This window comes from Perognathus longimembris, chromosome 4 (genome assembly GCF_023159225.1).
Source record: "Perognathus longimembris pacificus isolate PPM17 chromosome 4, ASM2315922v1, whole genome shotgun sequence".
In the NCBI taxonomy this organism is placed as follows: Eukaryota; Metazoa; Chordata; class Mammalia; order Rodentia; family Heteromyidae; genus Perognathus; species Perognathus longimembris.
In genome coordinates this window covers 81,886,264-81,909,231 of record NC_063164.1, presented here as the reverse complement: position 1 = coordinate 81,909,231, position 22,968 = coordinate 81,886,264, and the positions used below count along the sequence as shown (strand labels likewise).

Below are 22,968 nucleotides of genomic sequence, written 5' to 3'. Positions count from 1 at the left end.
AGTGAGTACATTTCTTTTCATATTTATTACACCCTCCCTCATTTTTCTTTCCCTTCCATAGTCCAAATAAGCATATATACAATATTCGGTGTACCAAAATCATATACAGTGACCACAGGGGGTACACCAAAGGAAATTCACCTAGTACATTAAGCATAATGATTGCTGCACAATTCACAATAGCCAAAATATAGAAACAACCCAGATGCCCTACTACAGATGAATGGATAAAAAAATTGTGGTACCTGTACACAATGGAATGCTACACAGCGATTAGAAGTGATAAAATAATGGTATTCATAGGGAAATGGTCAGATCTTGAACAAATAATGTTGAGCAAGACAAGCCTAGGAGCCTAGAACACAGGGAACAAAGGTGCATGGCATCCTGGATATGTGGTTGTTGGGGGCGGTGGGGGGGGGGGGAGAAGTATAGATCATGTCTGTAAAATAACAAACTTGTTTTCAAATTATATTTCCACATGTTTTGGTCAATGACTTTACAGTATGTCTCTAAAACCAAATAATTACTAAATAAACATAAAAATGTCTAGGATAGACCTATCAGAGGATCACAATAGCTCAACAGATACATACGTATGATTAAGATGAGGCTAAGCAAAAAGCACTCCAAGAGATGGAAACAGGAGAATTTTATTGTTGTCATTATTTTTAATGTACTAGGTGAATCCCCTTTGCTTTTGACATCCTGTAATAACCTTGTACATATCTTGCTCTGGTTTAGATACTGAATCACTTTATAAGAATTGGTATTAGAACTAGGAAACTGAAAGGGAATACCAAAATCAAGAGACATGGGGTAAAAAGACAAACAACTTCAAAAACAATTCTTGCAAAACTGTTTGGTGTAAATCATCTGAACAACTCATGGGGGAAAAGGAGGAGGGGGGAAGGGGGAATGAGGGAGGAGGTAACAAACAGTACAGAAATGTATCCATTGCCTAACGTATGAAACTGTAACCTCTCTGTACATCAGTGTGACAATAAAAATTTTTTTTAAAAAGAATTCTTATTACTTAGAGATAGATTTTGGAACAATCAGGGAAGTGGATCTTTTGTTGAGAAAAATAAAAGTTGTATTGATAGCTTTAAGAAATCCTCTGAATTATTCCTTTTACTTCGTAACTTGCACCTCATAGGTGTATTGTCATTGGGATACTTATAGTATTTATGCATGTTGCCATGATGCATCAAGTCTTGTTAACTTTAATAGAAATAATGCCATCATTTAATAGATCTAGATTAAACATATGCACACTGTACCACTGGAAGACTAGAATTCTTTATAGCCACAACAAGTTTATAATTACTAAATCTTCCTCCCTGGGGCTGGGGATATAGCCTAGTGGCAAGAGTGCCTGCCTCGGATACACGAGGTCCTAGGTTCGATTCTCCAGCACCACATATACAGAAAACGGCCAGAAGCGGCGCTGTGGCTCAAGTGGCAGAGTGCTAGCCTTGAGCGGGAAGAAGCCAGGGACAGTGCTCAGGCCCTGAGTCCAAGGCCCAGGACTGGCCAAAAAAAAAAAATCTTCCTCCCTTCTAAGACCCACCCACTCTCTATACCATTGCCTCTCTTTATCTCTGAAACTGTGATATTACTACACATCTTCAAATTACTAGCCTCGTTCCTGGCTGATTATAGTCAATTTTACCCAGAACAGCCTATGGTATTCTTATCTTACCTAAGTTAGATATGCTTTTGGATGAAAGGTGTCCAGGTGCCTGCAGTAATTTTCAGATAAGCCGTGGAATTCCTTTACTGGAGATGCACAACGACTGCTACTCTGAGTATCAAATCCTTACTGCATTTCTCATCACAAAAATGCCCCGCTTAAAATGCCTTTACATGCAGCTCAGGACTACAAGTTTTCTCTACCACAATATGTTGGATATTAACCTGATCCCAAATCCATGTTCACCAGCGTGCACATTTAGAATTAATGTTGCCCTTAAATGAAAATTCTAGATTATATCTGTTAAAAGAAGCAAAATGCACAGTTTCAAATACTTTATACATGTCCTGTATAGAGATCAGTATGAAATTAATTGAATATTTTATATGCAATGAGACATTCTACTGTTCTTGAAAACTTATTTTTACAAGTATCCAGAAGCAAATAAAGAAGGAGAAAAGTATTATTACATTAATCTTGATTATTTTTGTTGAGGAAGAATGTGAAGTGCATATATATAAGCAATAAATTCACTGCAGAGTTAAGGTTACATGTAATTCTCAAATTGTTCAAGAGGCTGAGTAATTAAAGCATATAAGCTGAGACCCATGACACAGACTAGATGAAGTTTATCAGAAAACACGCTCATTGGGAATGGGGAAAATCTTTATTCCAATCCTTCTGTGTGATTTTTTCAAAACTTATTTAAGTCCTCTGAATTTCACATGTCTTAAGTAAGAATATTAATAATATGTTGGAAACACAGTCTGAGACTGAGGATTTGCTGAAGTGATTAATTTACCATATGGATGGGATGTGGGATTCGTGAGTTATTATCAGGAAGAGTGGGAAGAATACACAATAAGGAAGAGGAAAAATGAAACATTACCTCAGCTATACATCAACACATACTGTAACCACCTTCCATAATGAGGACTGCTTTCACAAGGATAACATGACCATAAAACTGGCCTTAACCACAGACTCATAGGTGATTGGTATTATTTCAGAGATTGAATATAAACACCTATTAATAGAGTTTTGCACATAATCATTTGCTTCTTATTTTTCATCACTTAGTATTTAGAACAAATTCACAATTAGCAAAATGCCAAAACCTGTTTTTTAAAAAATCCATCAGGAGAAGAGTTGAAAGTGAAAATATTTTATTCAGTCATCTCATTTTTGTGTGTGTCCATCAGGAAGACCACCATTGGCTTGAGTCCAGCGAGTAGGTGCCAGCTCACAGATGACTTTTCCTGCCAATGGCAGCAGATGTCCTTAAGAAATTCAAACAGTGTCACAAATGGAAACAATCCAGCAATAATAGTATTCATAACTATTGAATTATGGCTACAGGTCACTTTATATACTATATTGGAATTGATAGTTATGTTCTGAAAATTGCTGAGATATTTTATTTAATGAGCTATCTGAGGTTAAGTATTTTCTTCAATATTTTATCATTCTTGCATTTCCTTTTTCTTTATTCCTCAAATAAACATTTTATGTTGTTTGCTGAAGCTATTACCCATATTTTCTAGAGTTATCTAAACCACAATTTTCAGTTAATTTAATGACTGGGTAGTAGAGGCACGGGAGAATATTATTTGAAGCATCTTTATGGGAAGACACAGTACCTGGTTACTCAGAAATAAAAGTATGATCAGACAAGAAATAATGGTATTTGAGTTTTCCATAGAGACATTTTATAAGGGACAGGTCTTTCCATTCATTTCATTTCTAGGTTGTAAATCTTGACAATTAGTTAACCAGCTTTGAGATTACTTTTTAGTTGTTTAAAATTCCCACATGCATTTTATGAGTAGAAGCCAGAAGTCAAATCAGATTATCACTCAGTTGTTGGGAATGTGATCTGGTATGACATGTTTTAAGCTTGTAAGCAAGAGTTGGCCTTTTTCTGGTTGTTTTTTGTTCTTATAACTAGAGTTGTAATATTTTTCTCTGCAAGTCTTGCCATGAAATTCTTTTTTTCCATTGCAAGTAATTATTGCTAATTTTATAGCAAGTAAACTCAATGTCACTATTCCTTATAATGAGGTGTCAGCATTCCTGGGGAAAGGAATTGAAACAGAATTACTAGAAAAAAGCAAACTTTACCATAATTTAAGTCTTTATTAAACTGGAAACATTCTTTAGAGAGTGTCTAGATATAAAGTGAACTTCTATTGCTTCATCTAATTGGCATTGTCCATTACGTATATGTCCTGTATTTACCACTGCAATGCAGTTTCAATGCATGTCTAGTAATTTATCATATGCTGTTATTTTATTTATTTTTTATTTTTTGGCCAGTCCTGGGGCTTGGACTCAGGGCCTGAGCACTGTCCCTGGCTTCTTCTTGCTCAAGGCTAGCACTCTGCCACTTGAGCCACAGCGCCACTTCTGGCCATTTTCTGTATATGTGGTGCTGGGGAATCGAACCTAGGGCCTCGTGTATACGAGGCAAGCACTCTTGCCACTAGGCCATATCCCCAGCCCCATATGCTGTTATTGAAAAGCATAAACAAAGTAAGAAACCAAAGAAGGTACAAGGAATATCTTCTATTTTCATTTTCAAAGTGCAAGGGTTACAGCAAATTTCACATTCTTCTGAGGGCAGAAGTCCAACCAGAATATAAAAGATTTGGCAGGTTAAGAGTTGGCTGAATTGTGACTTTTCATGGTCTTATGCATTAAGCATAATGGAACAATAGGAGAAATAGGTTGTATACACCCATCACAGGCTTGTTCTAAGGCCAGTACTAGGAAATTGTATAAAATCTTATTTTTAAAAATCAATGATTAATAGTATAAAAAATTGAGTTTTGGGTATGGTTCAAGTGGCAAAGTGCTAACCCAGCAGTCAAGAAGCCCTTAGTTCAACTTCAAGTACTGCCAAAAGAACCTTTGTATTTCCTTTCATATTTATCACAAACATAATGTCACAATTAATTTTCTAACAGCAATGTGTGTATGGATATGTGGTATTCACAGATAAATAATACAAGTCAAATCAGATGGGTTCAGTATAACAATAAAGGAAATGTCATGGGAGGACACAAAGAAAGAAAGAGAGAAAGTCAGAGAAAGAAAGGAAACAGATATAGAGAAAGTCACAGAGTGAGACAGGGAAAGAGAGACAGAAAAAGAAAGAGAAAGAATGCTAACGTATGAAACTGTAACCTCTCTGCACATCAGTTTGACAATAAAAAAAAAGAAAGAAAGAGAATGTGTGCACAAAGATAGAGATTTAGATAGTATAGCTCATTCTATCTACCATTCCACTTGTGCTAATTATGCATCAAATGCTTAGATGATTTGGTGAAAATGAACTGAACAACTGAACAACTCATGGCGGGGGAGGGGAAGGGAAAGAGGGAGGAGGGAGGGGGAAATGAGGGACGAGGTAACAAACAGTACAAGAAATGTATCCAATGCCTAATGTATGAAACTGTAACCTCTCTGTAATTCAGTTTGATAATAAAAATATATATATTAAAAATGCTTAGATGAAACATGACTTTATTCTTTCCAGACATTTTTGTTATCATACTGTAGTTCATTATGGCATGGTTTCTTGTATTTCAGCATAAGATTTTTAAAAATTACAGTTCCTTCACAAAATCTAGCAACTTGTACAATGAAATTTGATCTCTAGGACAATTAGACATAGTAAGTTAATTAATTAATTAAGAGTTTTAAGACCTAAGGGTGATGACTTCCTAGGAAATATCTGGAAGTTTTACCATGATATCTAATTCATAGCAAGTTATCTTGATCATATTAAAGCTTACTAGACAAATAATTGTTAAATAAATCAACAAGTATTTACAAAATCAGTCCTTTCAGCAATGTTACAGTATTTGTATCTGTGAAGATTAAAATAGAAGACCGACACTGAATTGCATATCTTTTAAAGTATTATGAAAATGCAGGTAATTTGTGCTTCTCTAAATATAAACTGAAATTACAGAAAAGTAAGTATTAGAGTGGATTGTGTTCAATGTATTGTTATGAAGGCCTATGATTTCTACTAGTAAGACATCATTCTTTCCTTCAAGTCCCTTCTAAAGCCAAATTCTAACAGAAAAGGTGACGACTCCCTTATCATTTTAGGTCGAATGACTCGGACTCGATTTGTCATTATGCCAACTCAAGGAGAAGGACGGCCATGTCCCACAGAACTTACCCAGCAGAAAACCTGCCCAGTAACTCCCTGCTATAGCTGGATCCTTGGCAACTGGTCTGCATGTAAATTGGAGGTAGGTCCTGCAATGACACTTACAAAAATGTTTCTCACTATGTTCAAAACATTTGCCAATGCATCAGTAGAATAAATTTCATAGCATCTGAATCTGGCCACACACACACACACACACACACACACACACACACACACATATATATATATATATATATATATATTTATTATATATGTTCATCACATATATATTCATATATATAATGAAAAAAAGCAACTTAACCTTTCACAAAATGATATTGCTAAGAAAATGAACAACCATTCATTAAGCATTATCAGAAGCCAGACTATAAGATGATCAATTTCCTTCATATCTTCAAAAATTCTCTGCTATTTTCTTGGCTTGTGGAGAATATCAAAATATTATTTCATTAGGCAAAATTCTGGTGTTGGGGAAATGCAGTTTAGTTTAAATAGTATTTCTTAAGGAAACACTTTTTGGGCTTAGACCAAATCTTGCATATGGGCAGAAAACTAAAAGTATATAAAAGCTATATTTTAACATTACATGAACCAAGGTTACTACATATTCCTCAATGATTACTTTTTTATTGGCCCAAAATGTAAAAGCCTAGCGACATCATAATATATCACTTACTCAGAACTTTTGCTGGATCAGCCAAGATTTCTACCACATACACTCTCTGATGTCTTGTTTTTAAAAAATATGTATTGATTTCCTCTTATTATTTATTTTAATAATTTAACCTTTAGTTCTTCTTCCAAAGTGTTTTTAATTAGATAACAATAATTTTGTTTGTGTATGAATAAAATCTGCAGATTATTCTCATAGAGATGTGTAATGCTCCTGTTAGGATGGCAATGTCATGAGGCATTGTTATATCATAGATGGTAAATGTCTGTGTATTTTAATAGGTCTCAGAGGAACAGAAATGTGTGATCCATTTGTTCAATCATCTAAAGAAAGGTAGCCATGTTCAAATTAAGAAATTCAAGAGTAACTTAATAGTTTTGAATATTAATGTTTTGTCTACTAGTCTAAGTATCTTTCCAAAGGCTATGTCAATATTTAAATGCTGTTATGACTCATTTGTAATTAAGAAAATAGAAAGTGTAATTCACCTCATGACTGTGATAGCTTTGATCAAAGATAGAAAATAGTTTCAGAGAATTCAGGGAGTCACTGAAGGGGAAAGGAGAAGATAAAGACAGGCAGAGTTTAGGGTGTGAAGGAGGGAGGGAGAGAAGAGGAATGGAAAGAGACTAACTCTACTCCAAAACCAACCAGGTGCACAGCTGACACTGTGCCATCCTTGTACCTTCCTCTTTCCACTTTATCTTCTTAGGTATCAAGCAACCACTTTTTAAAAAAAACAAAACAGGTAAGTCTGACAACTTGCTTCAGAGACCCATTATTTTAAAGGGGGGGTATATGTAAAGTTTCTGTCCCGTGTGGAACTTCTGCTAAAACCACAGGGACAGTGATGAGTTATGAACATATTTTGTACAGTGCTGGTGGTGAGTGGATGACTACGGTATCTTTCTGGAGAGCCCCAGTTTTACTGGCCAACTGCAGAGATCCCTAAGAGCAAATGGCTTGCTTCTACCTCTAGAAACTTATGAGCTTCTGGAGTTCTTGGTAGGTCACTTTTAGTCTGGAAGAAACACTGGATTTATGCAATCAAAGAGGAGAGAAAGAGACAGAGAGAGACAGAGAAACAGAGAGACAGAGAGACAGAGAGATTAATTTGTTATTATTTGGGGGATGTGTCTACATAATAGATTCAATCAATGTCTCTTCTCAGGAGTTTGTGTGTATGAACATGTTCAAAGATAATATAATCAGAAAATTTTAGCTGCTACATTTTCTGCTTAGCAGAAACAGGAAACCATAGAGATAAGGACACAAATGGCAGTAGAGTCATGACAGTATCTGAGCTGATTTTGTTCTGAGTTCCAGATGCCTTCACATTTTCCTGAAACCTCACTTCACATTCTTTGTGAGACAGATAGCATAATGCCTTTCCACAGACTTGCCTTTGCTTTTATTTATATGTAAGCTGGATTTTTAGCATTTTGGATCCAAGTACTCCACACAGTGAAAGAATATCTTTCTCTCTAGCTGCTTTTCTGATTTCTCTTGTCCTAGTATGTTCTAACCTGCCAAATTCAAGTTCAGGGCTCATTTGTTGAGGGTGACACTATGACATTTCAGTGGCTGCTGACCATCACAAAATATCAAACCCATATCAGAGAGGCTTGTACAGAGCATGGTAGATGTACCAATTGTGTCTCCATCTTTTATCAAAAGCATTAGCCAAAGGGGTCAGTTATATTCAGTTATTGTCCTTTCTCAGTGTTTCCTAACTCTTGCTTTCCCAGTTCCTCAACCACTATTATTTGTGCGCATATATCGATAAATCTGCTGGAGGAGTTCAGGCTGTACCATCTAGCAATGTTAATTTTGGTCATGAGTCTGAGACTTCAAGCTTGTATTTCTGGTCAAATTTTTAAGTGCTCCAAGCATTTGTTTTTTACCTATAGCACTATTTTAATTCTAAGAATCTCTATAAATACCAACATCCACAGAGGCTCAAGTCCTCTATTTCAAATGGCTTTGGATTTACATATAAACTGTGCATATCCTCTCATATACTTCAAGACTTCAGGTTACTGAGCATATCTAATACTATATAAATATTTTGCAAATAATTGCTAAGTTGCATTTTATCAGGAATATTAATGAGGAAATAAATAAATTTAGTACATATGCAACTTTAAAATGCTTTTGTCTTTTTCTGGTATATTTTAAATTATCTTTTAAGTAGTTGCACAAAAGAGTTTCAAGGTAACATGTCAGTTTGTGAGTACAAACTGATCAGTGTCACCCTATCTTTAATTCTATATTAGTTGAAACTATAACTGTAGAATATGAAATCTCCCAGATACAGAAGGCCAACTGTACCTATTTTGTTGAAATGTTTTGGTAGGGATTTTAGGTAAATCCTAAAAAGCTTATCATAGTACCTGACGTAAATTAAGAGCTAAGTATATTTTATCATTTCAATTAAAGTTTGTTTATATTTATTCATGCTCTCTGCCTGTCCACATTTTGTAGAGATGGCAATTCCATATGTACAAATATTCCATTAATGATTTGGGCAGTGAGGGTTAGAAAAAAATCCTTAATGTTTACAATCTGCTGTCAAAGGTAGGGTCTATTATTGGACCACAGTGTGTAAAGACTCATAAATGTGTGGGTGAGTGAATGCTTGTTTTACAAATGGAGTTATCATTCTGATGCTGATTTCTCTTTATATTGTGGCTATCATCAAAGGTATAGGAGATTAAGGTTGAATATGAGCTGATCCCAAAATACATACTAGCCGCCTATTGCTGTTTGTCTTAGAGTTTAAGTGATCCCATGGGTAGGCTTGCTTTCTGTCATTTCTTCACACACTGCTTCATAGAGTGTCAAACAAAACTCTCATCAACTGCATCTTCTGTTACCTGCAGTTCCACACATCAAAACTGTCAAATTCCACACAGGTGGCAGTATCTTTAGATTTCCTTCCAAGTACACAAGTCTGATACATAACAGCAAACATATCAAGAAAATTCTGCAATGGATTCATCATAAGTTATGAAAGAAACTCCTGAAAAATAATTTAGCTTAACGCCCACTATTTTCTTTTTTTTTTTTTTTTTTTTTTTCTCAAATTTTTATTTTCAAACTGACGTACAGAGAGGTTACAGTATCATACGTTGGGCATTGGATACATTTCTTGTACTGTTTGTTGCCTTGTCCCTCATGCCCCCCTCCCTCCCCCCCTTTCCCTCCCCCCCGCCCAGTTGTTCAGTTCACTTACACCAAACAGTTTTGCAAGTATTGCTTTTGTAGTTATTTCTCTTTTTTTACCCTGTGTCTCTCGAATTTGGTATTCCCTTTGAATTTCCTACTTCCAATACCAGTAACCACGGTTTCCAATATACTCAGATAAGATTACAGAGATAGTGTAGGTACAAACATAGGAGGGTGATACAAAACATCATCAATAATAGAAACTACACATATACATAGGACGTTGAAAGTAGTTATAACTGTGATATATCACTTGTTTCCATATCATGGAGTTCATTTCACTTAGCATCATCTTATGTGTTCCTAAGGGTATAGCTATTGGGCCTTGTGATGTTCTGCTATGGCTTGCCTAAACCTGTACTAATTATTCCCAATAAGGGAGGCCATAGAGTCCATGTTTCTTTGGGTCTGGCTCACTTCACTTAGTATAACTTTTTCCAAGTCCACGCCCACTATTTTCTATTTTAGGATGCAAACATTTGCTTTGAATGAATCTACTGTGAATTGATTTTGAATATATGATCTCCAAAACTTATTTAAAACTGAGGATTTAAAAAAAATAATTTCACAATAACTAGTAACAGTCAGACAAGTTACAGTATATTAATAAATCAAATGGGAGAATTTTCATCTGCTAAAGGCAAAAGTTGTGTGTTGAACTTTGTATCCGAATGTGATGTGATTAAGAAGTGATGTCATATTGAAACAAAAATGGCTTTAAGCTTGGTTTTGTTACTTTTCTTAAGTTGGTTAATTATCGTGGAGCAATTCCAAATATGCTCTGAAGAAATGTGAAAGGACTTTTTGTCACAACACTTAAGAAAATACAAAACAACTCTCCCTCCACCCTCCACCCCCCCCCCCACCGCAGCACAGAAATGCTGTAGTGTATAAAACTTGAGACATTTTGTAGGATGCCTGACAAAGTATAGCCCTTTATCTTGTTTAGGATGCATATTTATTACAAGTACTCTGGTTTAGTATTGAAAAGTTTTATGCTGTAGTTCCGTATTTTGTCTTTGTAATTTACAAAAATAATTGCAGGAAATAAACTTGTTTCCTTTCGCAAAAAAAATAAATAAATAAAGTGATGTCATAAAGGGTCCTCTCAGGAATGTAATTCCTCTTCTTATAAATGAAGCCTCAGGGATCCATTCTCCCTCTCTGCCTGTGATCGCTCTTTGTAGTTGCCTTGTATATGGAGCAGACCCTCACAGACATCAAACCTGCTGGCAATATGACCTTCACTTCCCAGTCACCAGTGGGCAGGATATTTTAAAAAATTCATAGATTACATAGTGTGGGGTGCTTTTGTTATTACAGCATGGATGGACTAAGAGACTATCCTTAATAATACAATTATAAATTCTGTGAAAACATTCCTAAAAAAACAAAACAAAAAAAAAACATTCCTAAAAGAGAAGAGTGATGTTCCCAATTCAGATTTTGTAATCTTCAAACTGTTACACAACTTGGGCTCTTCCCAGTCACACCTTTGCTGTTTGGACAGTACACACTACTCCATATGGGGATGCATCCCAGAGTCCCCAGTGGAAGCCTATAATCATAGGTAGTACCAAACCCATCATGAAGGATGATTTTTTCCCCTATACATAATATTTATAAGGTTTCCTTCATAAATTAGACACAGTAAAGGATTAGCTATAATGACTAACAATTAAAACAAGTATTACAATACAGCTCAAAGATGCAAACATCACTATCCTTGTGCTCCAGAGCCTTATTAAGTTAAAAAGGGTACTTAAACTATAGCACTCTGCTACCATGACCGTCATTCATTTGCTATGTGACTAACAAGATGGGTTGTATATAGAGCCCAGGTACACTGCCCCAAAAGGGGTGAACAGCAGAATGAAATGGTTCAGGACAATATTTAATCATTCAATATAGAATAGTGTCAAAGTAAGAAGTAGTTTGTTCTAAAATGTCCCATTTAATATTTTTTAAATAGTGAAAGCAAATGGGAGTAGCAGGTATTGCTTGCTACCTATAAGAAAGAATTTCCTTCATGTTGAGAATATTTCTCTGCAGCTACTTGGTTTCATCCTGCCCCTCCATCAGCCTACTCAAGAGCTTCTCTTCATGCCTAGCAACTGCTGTCACTGTACCTTTCTCTGGCAGGTGCCAGCTGACTCAGTTTGTAGTTGATCTGTTCCATGTCCCAGAACAGTTTTCGTAACTGCTCTTTGTCCATTTCCCCTTCTGCTCCTGCATGAGCCACTGTATTTCCAAGGGGGAGGCAATGCAGTACAGGGGAAGGGATTTTTTTTAAAAGATGAAACCAAGTTTCTCAGTGTGGGGTTGTTATCCTATCCCCTAATAACGTGTTATGGCATGAAGCCCTTCTGAATGCAGCTACAGAGGAGCCAAACAAGAAATATCCAGTCCTGAAACTCTAAGGAATTGCTGCCATTCCAATTCCCCTCCCACTTCCCTTTCCTGCTCACTTTTTATGGGCAGTACTGTGACATGATGAGGCCACATGACCTTTCTGGAAGATGTTATGGGTAACCACTACTTATTTGGCCTTCTTTGTGAAGTTGAGGCCATTGAGGTAATAGCCTACCTTACATTTTATTTCTTATTTCAATTCTTTCTGACTCCTCACTCTTGCAAGACTGAATTGTACTTCCTTAATATAAAAGTTTATCCTTGGGCTCTGTTTTCTAGGTCTCTATGTGAAAAATAAACCTATCTGCTGAAGTTACCCAAACATCTAATAGACTTCTTTTTAAATTAGGACCACATGACAAGAATTGAGTTGAAGATACTAATCTTATGAATGCCTGCCAAAAGATTTCATAATAGAAAACCTTTCATTAGGCAGATGGTTGGGCCAAAAACCCACTAAGCTTTTCAATTCTAAGCATCTGTTTCTGTGAGATACTACAAATTTTTTTCTAATTACCTAGAATATCTGAGTGAGATGGGTATGAAATGTCCTCAAAGAATATTAATTCAACATAAAAGACATGCTGGGAAAATAAGGTTTCATGGCAATAGAGAAAAAAATCAGTGTTTCACTGGAAACCGTAACCTAATCCATGTGAAAAAGCACTGAATTCTCTACAAAAGGAAAACAGTAAAAATAAAAGAGAAATTTGTGCCCAGTGGCTGTACATGTTCTCTTGGGAGGTGCTTATGGATTAGGCTGTTTGTTTTTTTTTTTTTCACAGAGACCTAGACAAATTATGTCCTGTTTTTCTTGTTTAGTCAATTCTGGCTGAGCTCCAGTATCAATGGTCATATTCTGAGTACATAATTTCTGTGGCATGCATTTGTATTTCTACTTCAGTTTCCCTATTAACTCGAGAAGCATTGCTGAGTGGTGATTTTCTCTCAACTGTAGTAGGATAAATACAGAGACAAGGAAGTTAAGGAAAGAGGGCCATGAAAGATATTAATTACCAGAGTGATTGTGTAAGTATCCTTTGTTCTCATAGGGTGGAGCGTGTGGGGAAGGATTCCAGGTGCGAAGCTTTTCCTGTGTGGTCCACAGAGGTTCTGTTTTTCATGGAGCTGTTCCTGTGGAGGATACACTGTGTGGAGAAATGCCCTTTCAAGACAGCATCCTAGAGCAGCCATGTTCTGTGCCTTGTCCAGGTATGGAATTCTAGTAGTTAGGAGTTGTCATGCTTATTTACTTATCTTTCTACTTACTTTTTTTTTTTTTTGCTAGAGAATCTCTATCCTATCAAATCAAGGATTTTAATTAAGTGTAGTCCTTTCATTTCAAATTATGGTTACCATTATGGAATATACTACTTCCTCAAAAGAGGTGAAGAAAGTAGAAAGAAAAAAAAAGAAGAAAAATAATGCTCTAGCTTTGGAAGATTAATAGCTGAGCTAAAAATCTGTCTTTTATCACTTCCAGCTCTCACTCAAACCAAATCTCCAATGCAGAATTTTTGCTGGTTAGTTGGAGATAAAGTCTCCAGGTCTTTTCTGTCTGGGCTAATAATATCAAACCAAGATCCTCCAATCTCACTGAGTATCTAATATTACAGGCATGAGTCACTAGTACTCAGATTCAACTGACCCCTGTAAACATGATTTCTTTGCCTAGAAAACGGGTTGATCCAATCCATGCATAAATGCTTAGAACACTGGGTGAAATGTTCTTTAAGAAAAAAAAAAGATTTTTCATTGCAGTGACTTCCTTATTTCTTTTTATAGAATTCTGTGAATACCCATTTTACAGTGTTGTGCTGATCTTTGAAAACTGAGTTACTATAAACTTAACATCTCCCTTTTAAACTCTTTATTATCAGTATTCTGACATGGATTGTTATCTAGTTATGACTGCTATGATTTGAAGCATATAATGGCAATCCAGTTTTTGGCACCCCCCTTAAACTAAATTAAACTGCAAGTGACTTCATTTTCCTTAGTAATTCCTAATTAGAAAATTGTTCCAACCAGGAGGTGCAGTATGCAGACCCCCTGGCCTCCTACACTTCTACACCAAGTTTCTGGGCATGCCAATGGTGTCTAGTACCTTGTGGTCATTCATGCTGTTTCTCCTACCCCATTCTAAAAACTCTACCAGGAGATTGTCATTTAACCTCATGGTCAGAATGGAGCAAATGTGAATTAATATGCATTGATGGAAGAAGCTTTGAAACCATGGGTCGTCAATCTAGGTCAAGGACTTTTATAATTCAGTCTTTTGAGAACCAAGACAGCTGCCCCCAACAGGTGCTAGAAACACGTCCTTGCACAGGTAACCCAAAACACATTTCAATGGTTCACTCTATTGATCAATGCTCAGTCCATGTTTAAGTGAAGTGTGACGGAACCACTGTTATCATATTTACTTGCAGGAGGTAAATGCTATCACTACATATGGAAAGCCAGTCTTTGGAATAATAATGAACGAACTGTCTGGTGCCAACGTTCAGATGGTGTTAATGTTACAGGTATTCCTTTCTAAGACTTACCTGGGCCATTGAAAGAGACCTTGAAGTGTTCTGTTTATAAGAAGAATTAAGCAAGGGATAAATGGATATATAGATTCAATGTTCTTCATGCCAAATCTTCCTCATTCCTTTACATTTGGAAAGCAAATATCCTTTTTAAAGTCTCATCAAATAGCATATAAATAAAATGTATAATAAGGAATGCAATAAATCATGTATCTTCTCACTAAAGGTTGGTGAAAATGTGTTTCACCATATATTTATGCACTATGGTGTCATATTATAAAATGTTTTCCAAAATTGAAATAAAAGAGTTGGCATAGCAATTAATAATTCTTGAATTTACACATTTAAATCTTTGCTTTGAATATTTTAGTTTTTATTTACTGTTATTATCCAAGACTAGAAAAAAGCTCCTTTACTCTCAACAGTAGATAAAATTTAATTGTAAAAAATGGTCTTCTCAATAATGTTACTGATTTTTATGTCTTTTTGTCAGAGCATATTAAATTTACATTGGTTTTACTTAGCACTACAGCTGACAAGCAGCTTTATACAGGTATGGGAGAAGTGTCAGTAAGAAAGTATTGTAAGGGCCTCATTTCTCTTGCTTTCATGCCCCGCATTATTGGTGTTAGTCTACAGTTTCATCCACACAATTACTTATGTTGAAATACTTTTTCATTTGGTAAGTTGTTAAAACTAAATTGACTCCAAGTCTGCCTAACTGGGATCCCAGAAAGTCTTGTCTTTTGCAGTGTGCTGAGATAATACGCTGGGAAGAATTACACTACCAACTCCTTGTCTCTATTGTACCTCATGTGGTCATATCACAAATAATTCCGGCTCACTGGTATTGTTGGATAAATGATGTAAGAGCTGAATGACTAAAACTTTAGGATATGTTTTATAATCTATACAAATTCTAAACTTTTTTCCCCAGTTACTAAGAGATGATCCCTGGGGTAATCTATTTGGGAAATTACTGTTAAAAGTTTCTTTCCACAAATACACTGATAACAACACACTGTGAGTATGCTGCTCTAAGATAAAAAATACAAGCCTATTCTGGTTTTGGGTTTTTTTTTTTTTACCACAATTCAGTGTAGATTATTTGTTTTGTTATCAATAATAAGAATTTAGCTGCTTTGTTTCTAGGGAAAATAAGTTTATTCTCAGTCAATACCATCTTGGAATCAAAGTCTTCCTGATCTAGTTACAAAACAATAAACTGTAATTGACAAATACAGCCATGCAAAGGTTAGAGCCTATAAACCAGCCAATATTATATAAGTACAATTTAGACATACCTTTGAATAATAAATCAACTTCTTAGTTGAATTGTCTTTAGGCATCTTTCCACATCTCTTTTACTACTTTGAATCGACCAGTATTTAGATGACTTTTAGATAACAGACATGCATGCATTATCTTGTCACGTTAATTAAACATATCTGCTGAGCAGCTATTAGTACTGTGTCCAATATTTGATTTCCCTTCTTAGACCTTATGCATAAAGTGTGTGTGTGTGTGTGTGTGTGTGTGTTTGTGTGTGTTGGCCAGTCCATCTATAAAACATTATCAAAATATTTTCTACCTTGGTTCCATGAGGTAATTAGTGGCATTGGAGTAGACTAGTGCATAATTGGGTTGCTCAGGAACTGAAGAAATATACAGATTGTGTCTTCAAGCACATGTGCTTTCTGCTCCTGAATTTAAACTGAGATTTCCACAACCATCAAAATAATAGTAATAATAATAATAATAAATGTGAGATTTCATCAATTCTTCTGCTAATGCACAGCCATCTGTCAATGGCCATGGGGGATAACCCACTACAAACATGGTCTGTTAGAAGATTCCTTATCTCATTTTAAACAGCACATCCTGGATAAGACAATAAGATAGGACTAGACCATATTATTGACATATCAATTTTAAATAATAATAATTATACTAATGATAATATTATTGCAAAGTGGTCATTGACATATAGAGGAGATATAATAATTTTTGTTGTTTTTTACATTGGAAGGAATCTACCATTCACAGTGTGATTTCGTTTTTTAGGAGGCTGCTCCCCTCAGGCCCGCCCTGCTGCTATTCGGCAGTGCGTTCCAGCCTGCAGAAAGCCTTTCTCCTACTGCACACAGGTGAGTCACATGCCAAGTCCTGAACAGGCATTATAATTGTTTTGTTTTACATAGGCAGTCAGATGAGTTCCTGTCTGCTGCAGCCCACCCAGCCATTCCACGTGCCCATGACACCATCTAGAGGCACTTATAGGTCTAGCATTGCTATGAAGGGTTTCTGTGTAGTACCATGTATAAAGTAAACCTTTATTTCTATAGATCTGTTTACAATCAAATCTGCCTTTCAGCTATACAATTTATATTGGCTCTATTTACCTATAAGTGTTCTCGGTTTACTTATATCTTTGATTTTTAGCATCTTATGTAGCTATACTGTTTTGCAAGATACTAATACCACTTATATTTGATAAAAATATTTTTTTTTACTGGGGGAAAATAAAGGAATGAAGATACTGTCATAAAAAGAGAAAGTCACCCATTACCTGATTTATGAAGTGGTAGGCCATCTATACAATACTTTAATAATAGCAATAAAACAATTTTTAAATTAATTTTATAATGTATTATATGATGATTATAGTGGGAGTAATTTGTTCCTTTTTAAGTTCTATAAGTCTCATCTAGTACTGCTTAGGAATTAATGACAAACGTGTAATACATTCTGCACTTAATAGTAGGCAATGTATATATAATTTTAAAAGGTTATACTATTTGTAGTATTATACTATTTGTAGTATTATTATCCTGCAAATGATTTGATTAAAATAATTCAAGTATTTAATCCTGTTTTATGTTTCTTCTATTTCATGTTAGACTTATACTTTAATGTGAGTTGATATTTTTATCATGGAAAAGATAATGGGTAAACTTACAGAGTTGAATAAAAGGGGAAAAAAGAACATAAGGAAAAGATGCATTTCAGCTAATGTTGTTTGCAAATGGAAATTGTAGGTTCCTAAAAATTCTCTAGATGTCCACTTTAGTAAAATAAAAATTGCTCTTTTGCTTGAACTTTTTGCATATATGAATTACTGATTATAACTTTTCTCTCATGCTAACAATAATGATGCATTTAGAAAAGATGGTTTAAATAGCTGTGCATATTATATATGTATATAGTTAATTATATATCTGCATTGAACACCATATGACAAAATCAATGAAAACCAACTGAAAATTATTGTGTGAATGCATTCCATACTGAACTATGGGTAGATAAAATTAAAACCTTTGGTTTTTTTACCTTTCTGGTGTTGTAAAAGATCAATATCCTTGTATAGTATTAATGTCTGTTGTACCTTAAAATCATGTTTAGTTAAATGTTGACTAAACGTTGATTATCTAATTAAGCTGGCTGGTTGATAAGAATTGGCATGAGTAGTTATAAGAGGCTAGCATCTGTTTGGAAATTGCCAGCTCATCTTGGAAAAGAAGTCATAATTGCAAACACAGAGATCCAGGACCTTAATGCTTTCCTTTTGTATTCTTCTCTGGTATCCGTTTGCTTGAGGAAGATTAGTCATTTTCAGATTCACTCCTAGAAACAGATAGGTATCTGTCTATCACTCCTCATCATAGTGAGCTCCACAAAGACATTCATTGCCCCTGAAAATGAACAGTAAGTGTCACAGAAAATATAAAGGTCATGTTATCACAATGCCAAACAGGGACATGATATAGGCACAAGTTAAATAACACAGCAATGGAGAAGTCAGATGTAGTTGTTCACACCTCTAATTTCAGTGTTGAGGAAGCTAAAACAGAAGGTAATGAATGAGTTTGAGGCCAGTTCAAGGGACAAAGCAAGTTCAAGACCAGCCTGAGCTTGTCTGTAACAGGCTATAACAGGCTCCCAATATAAAACAAAAATTTTCACCCTATTCTGTATCCCAGCTTGTTAACCCAACTGATATCACACATCACTAGCTGTGTGATTGACCACAGATATTACAGCAAGTCATCGACTCATTCACCTAGTTAAAGGAGCAACTTTAGTTATCTCTTCAATGCCCACTATAATAGCTCTTATTATGTTCATAATTTAATCTTTCTTGATTACTCTTGAATTTCTATAGCTTCAATTCTAGTTATTTATTCTCTGTATTAGTTAATATAATCTGTATCTTCATCAATAACACTTAGTGACTCACCAAACTTACACATACATCATGGGAAGGAAGGTCTTCAGGTGAGCACTAGTGTAGCATGTGCAAGGCCCTGGATTTACTTTACAGAATAATAATAATAACTTTAAATAAATAATATGCACTTATTTCCTTGGACATGTGCCTTTGATTAGGCCTTTCTCCTGTACTTGGCTGCCCTTTAAGAAGCAGAGAGGTACTGTATACTACGTAGAGGTCAATAGTAGAAGATAGATGGTGATATGGTGATAGAGGAATTCAGACCTCAAAGAGCCCCAAATACAATTTGAGAATGTGCAGAACTACCTTGCTTCCACTTCCTGGGATGAAAGTGAAGTTGGAATCAGTGGACTGGTCTCTGAAACAATTGAGGAAAGGGGGGAAAAGATAATTTGATCAAATGACACAAATATTTCAAAAGGAGCAGACATAATTGATAGATTCTATTCACAAATAATTGTGATCTCATATAGGAAAGGTGTCAGTATTATAAATGCATTATAAATACCTGAAAAGTTATTAAATACTGACTTTTGTATTCAGGAAGATGAAATACATATTTCACTTCCATCTTATTGGGAAGTCAGTTGCTAAAAACCCGAAGTTTCCATAATACATAGTGCAAATATTAAGCAATTCCATACATAATTTAAATTGTTCCTTACTCATTTGCTGAACTGTGTAACCATTAAAATATTTCCTGTGTTCCAGGGTGGAGTCTGTGGTTGTGAGGAAGGTTATACAGAGATAATGAGATCAAATGGCTTCCTAGATTACTGCATGAAAATACCGGGCTCAGAGGACAGAAAAGCTGATGTGAAAAACCTCTCTGGGAAAAATAGACCTGTGAATTCAAAAATACATGATATTTTTAAGGGATGGTCTCTTCAACTACTTGATCCAGGTATGTTTCAGTGGTGAATAAGAAATGCAAATAGTTTCATGGAGGTGGGCCATATTTTGACCACTACTCGTTATAGGTAGAATGGAGCAAAGAAAGAAAAGAATAATAAAGAAAGAAGAAGCAATAATTTGGTTCAAGCTTTCTTCCAGATGTGTGTTTTCTGGTGCATCGTTCTCTTTAATTGTCAAATATTTTCATGGGTGTTTGAGTACTCTTTGCCAATCATTATCTAATAAGCAGTGAGTTAAATAAAAAAATAACATTCTTGAGAAACAATTTTTAATTGTAAATTATTTCTGATGTTATATCTGGGTTCATGTATATAATTATAATTAAAGGGAAACTCTGCAACAGAAAATATGAGGAACTTTTAGGAAATCTAGAGAGAGACCTACTCATGTCTGAGAAACTTTAGTGAGATTGCTAAACACCTCTTGACTGGCACTGGGGCTTAAACATGCCTATCTAGTGACTGGATATATAATTCCTTAACGTCCCAGGATCTCAGCTTCTTTATCTATAAAATCCATTCAGTGGAGTCTAACCTGCAGAATAGTGGGGATAGTTACAGTATAGGCCTAAGGGCTCAGAAATTAGACCTTTACCGTAGAGACCAGAAAGGAAAATGTGTTGAATGCTTTATGTGTTCTTCCTGGAACTATGCTGGCTGCTTCTGTTGCATGAATCAACTTATTGCAGTCTTGCAACCTAAAAGGATATTATCAGCCCCATTTGAAAGATCAGGGGGTTGAAACTGTCAGTTCCAATTGATTGTATCAGCCCACCATCAACTGTGACAGAAAGAGGTTTACAAAATGGTGGGTTATCTAAGCCCTTCTGTGAATTTTGTGAAGTGGGCAGAGGAATAGCCAAAGTTTCCATGTCTGACATACTTCTTCCAGAATTGGAATGAAATTGGTGAGGAATGGGAGAGGAGAGAAAAATCAAGTTCAGGCCGTAAGTATTTTCTTCCTGAGCCTTAGCCCAGGTTTTAGTCTTAAAAGAAATATCTCACTAGCATGTTCAAATGAAGCAAAAAACCAGAACCCAGGTGCTAAACACTCTAGGTCTAATTGGAGAAATAATATTTACATATCTCAACCAACGTCTAAGGAAAATTACCATATTTTATTCAACCTCAAATTTCTCTATATGTCTTGGAATGTCAGAGGTGTTTGAAAACATCTCATTAGCCTGATGACTAAACTAGGAGTAGATACAAATTTGAGGAAAGATGATATGAAAAACAGACTGTATTTCTGGGAAAGTATTGGGGTGAGGTCCAGGAAAATGTGTCTTGAAATCGACATGTGAAGTCCTACACCCAAGGATGGACTCTAAGGGTTTCGGTAAATCATTAATAATAATCTCTGTATTAATACATGCATAAATTCAGTTATACATGTAAGTATGCTCTTAATATATTTTGTCCAGAAGCTCATAATTTTTATTATGTTCTAATGGAGAATGTTGAAATTAGAGCACCTTTTTTAGGAAGACAGTTTGGCTACTATAATGTATTTACCTAGTATGCATTTTAAAAGAAATATTTTTTCAAATTCATTCTTCTGATACACATGCAAAAACACTGTTAAAGAATTATCTCGGAGCTGGGGATATGGCCTAGTGGCAAGAGTGCTTGCCTTGTATACATGAGGCCCTGGGTTCGATTCCCCAGCACCACATATACAGAAAATGGCCAGAAGTGGCGCTGTGGCTCAAGTGGCAGAGTGCTAGCCTTGAGCAAAAAGAAGCCAGGGACAGTGCTCAGGCCCTGAGTCCAAGGCCCAGGACTGGCCAAAAACAAAAACAAAACAAAGAATTATCTCAATCATTACATGATTGTTTGTAATAAGATATAAGCAGATATTACTCAAATGCTCATAATAGGATAATATAAATCAAAACTGTGATACAATTGTCCAATGGTATCCTATAGGCTATATTAAAATGAGATACTTTTGTGAACAAGCATGCAAATATATTCAACTTGTACTGCTTAGCAAAAGAAAAGTCACAAATTAGAAGAAATGATGTGTAGCAATGGGGTTTTAAAAGGTGTGTGTTTCATAAGCTTTGTGTATGTACATATATGCATATATATAAATATATTTTTACTTTTAGCTTCTTACCCAGGATTAAACTGTTGTGCCTGTTTGTCTGCAGTGCTGTTTATATTTTGGGTGATGAAATAAGAGTTTCCTAGATAGAAACCAGATTGCTCACCCATGCCTTTAGTAATAACTTAAATAATAATTAAAAACCCATTCAACTTTTAGAGTGTTTATATTGCTTGCACTATAGGATTCACAAGAGGAATTTAATTAAAATGTATTGATTTATCAATCAAAAAAATAAAAAGGTGTGTGTGTATAGGTGTATGTATGTACACAGTCAGATGCTTAAACATTCACATTAAAATGGAAAAGATTCACACACACACACGCACACACCTAAACACACAATAATAACTAGCAATAGTGCTAGCTTTCAAGTAGGAAAGTAAGAGAGTAGTATAATGACATTTTATTCAGCTTATATTAGTTATACACATGTTCACATTACATTCTAATCAATGTCCATCCATTTATTAAAATGACACTTTCACCAGGTATCTTTTTACATGTTTTGAAATTTTTAAACATAGTGTTATTTAAACATACTTAGAATTTGAAGGCAGTAGACTATCTTACTACATCAATTTTGTGAGTCTTTGTGGATAAAGGAATCTAAAGAGTGAATCCATTCAAGAAAGCATTTGCTTGGTTTTGGTTATGTTTACAGTGCAAAAACTCAAATATTTTCATCATCAGTATTTTTTTGAATAATCATTTATTGTCAAAGTGATGTACAGAGGGTTTACAGTTTCATGTGTAAGGCAGTGGGTACATTTCTTATACAATTCATCATTAGTATTTCAAAGAAGTCAGAATCAAAGCTTTTTTAAAAAAAAATAAGTAAGTCTTACTTGGAGTTATCACAGTCACAGTCTGTCAATCTTTTTTTTTTAGCCAGTCCTGGGGCTCCGACTCAGGGCCTGAGCACTGTCCCTGGCTTCTTTTTGCTCAAGGTTAGCACTGTACCACTTGCACCACAGTGCCACT

At 35.3% G+C, this 22,968-nt stretch overlaps 1 protein-coding gene across 1 annotated transcript in view; it reads left to right on the top strand.

Annotated features, from left to right (window-relative positions):
* The window catches only part of Thsd7b (thrombospondin type 1 domain containing 7B), an 873,729-nt gene that overhangs the window by 838,851 nt on the left and 11,910 nt on the right, over positions 1–22,968 (top strand). Inside the window, exons 21-26 of the mRNA XM_048345548.1 lie at positions 5,816–5,961; positions 13,248–13,407; positions 14,354–14,527; positions 14,628–14,723; positions 16,794–16,876; positions 19,672–19,864. Of these exons, the coding sequence (XP_048201505.1) occupies positions 5,816–5,961; positions 13,248–13,407; positions 14,354–14,527; positions 14,628–14,723; positions 16,794–16,876; positions 19,672–19,864 (852 nt within the window). The remainder of the gene's footprint in view (positions 1–5,815; positions 5,962–13,247; positions 13,408–14,353; positions 14,528–14,627; positions 14,724–16,793; positions 16,877–19,671; positions 19,865–22,968) is intronic.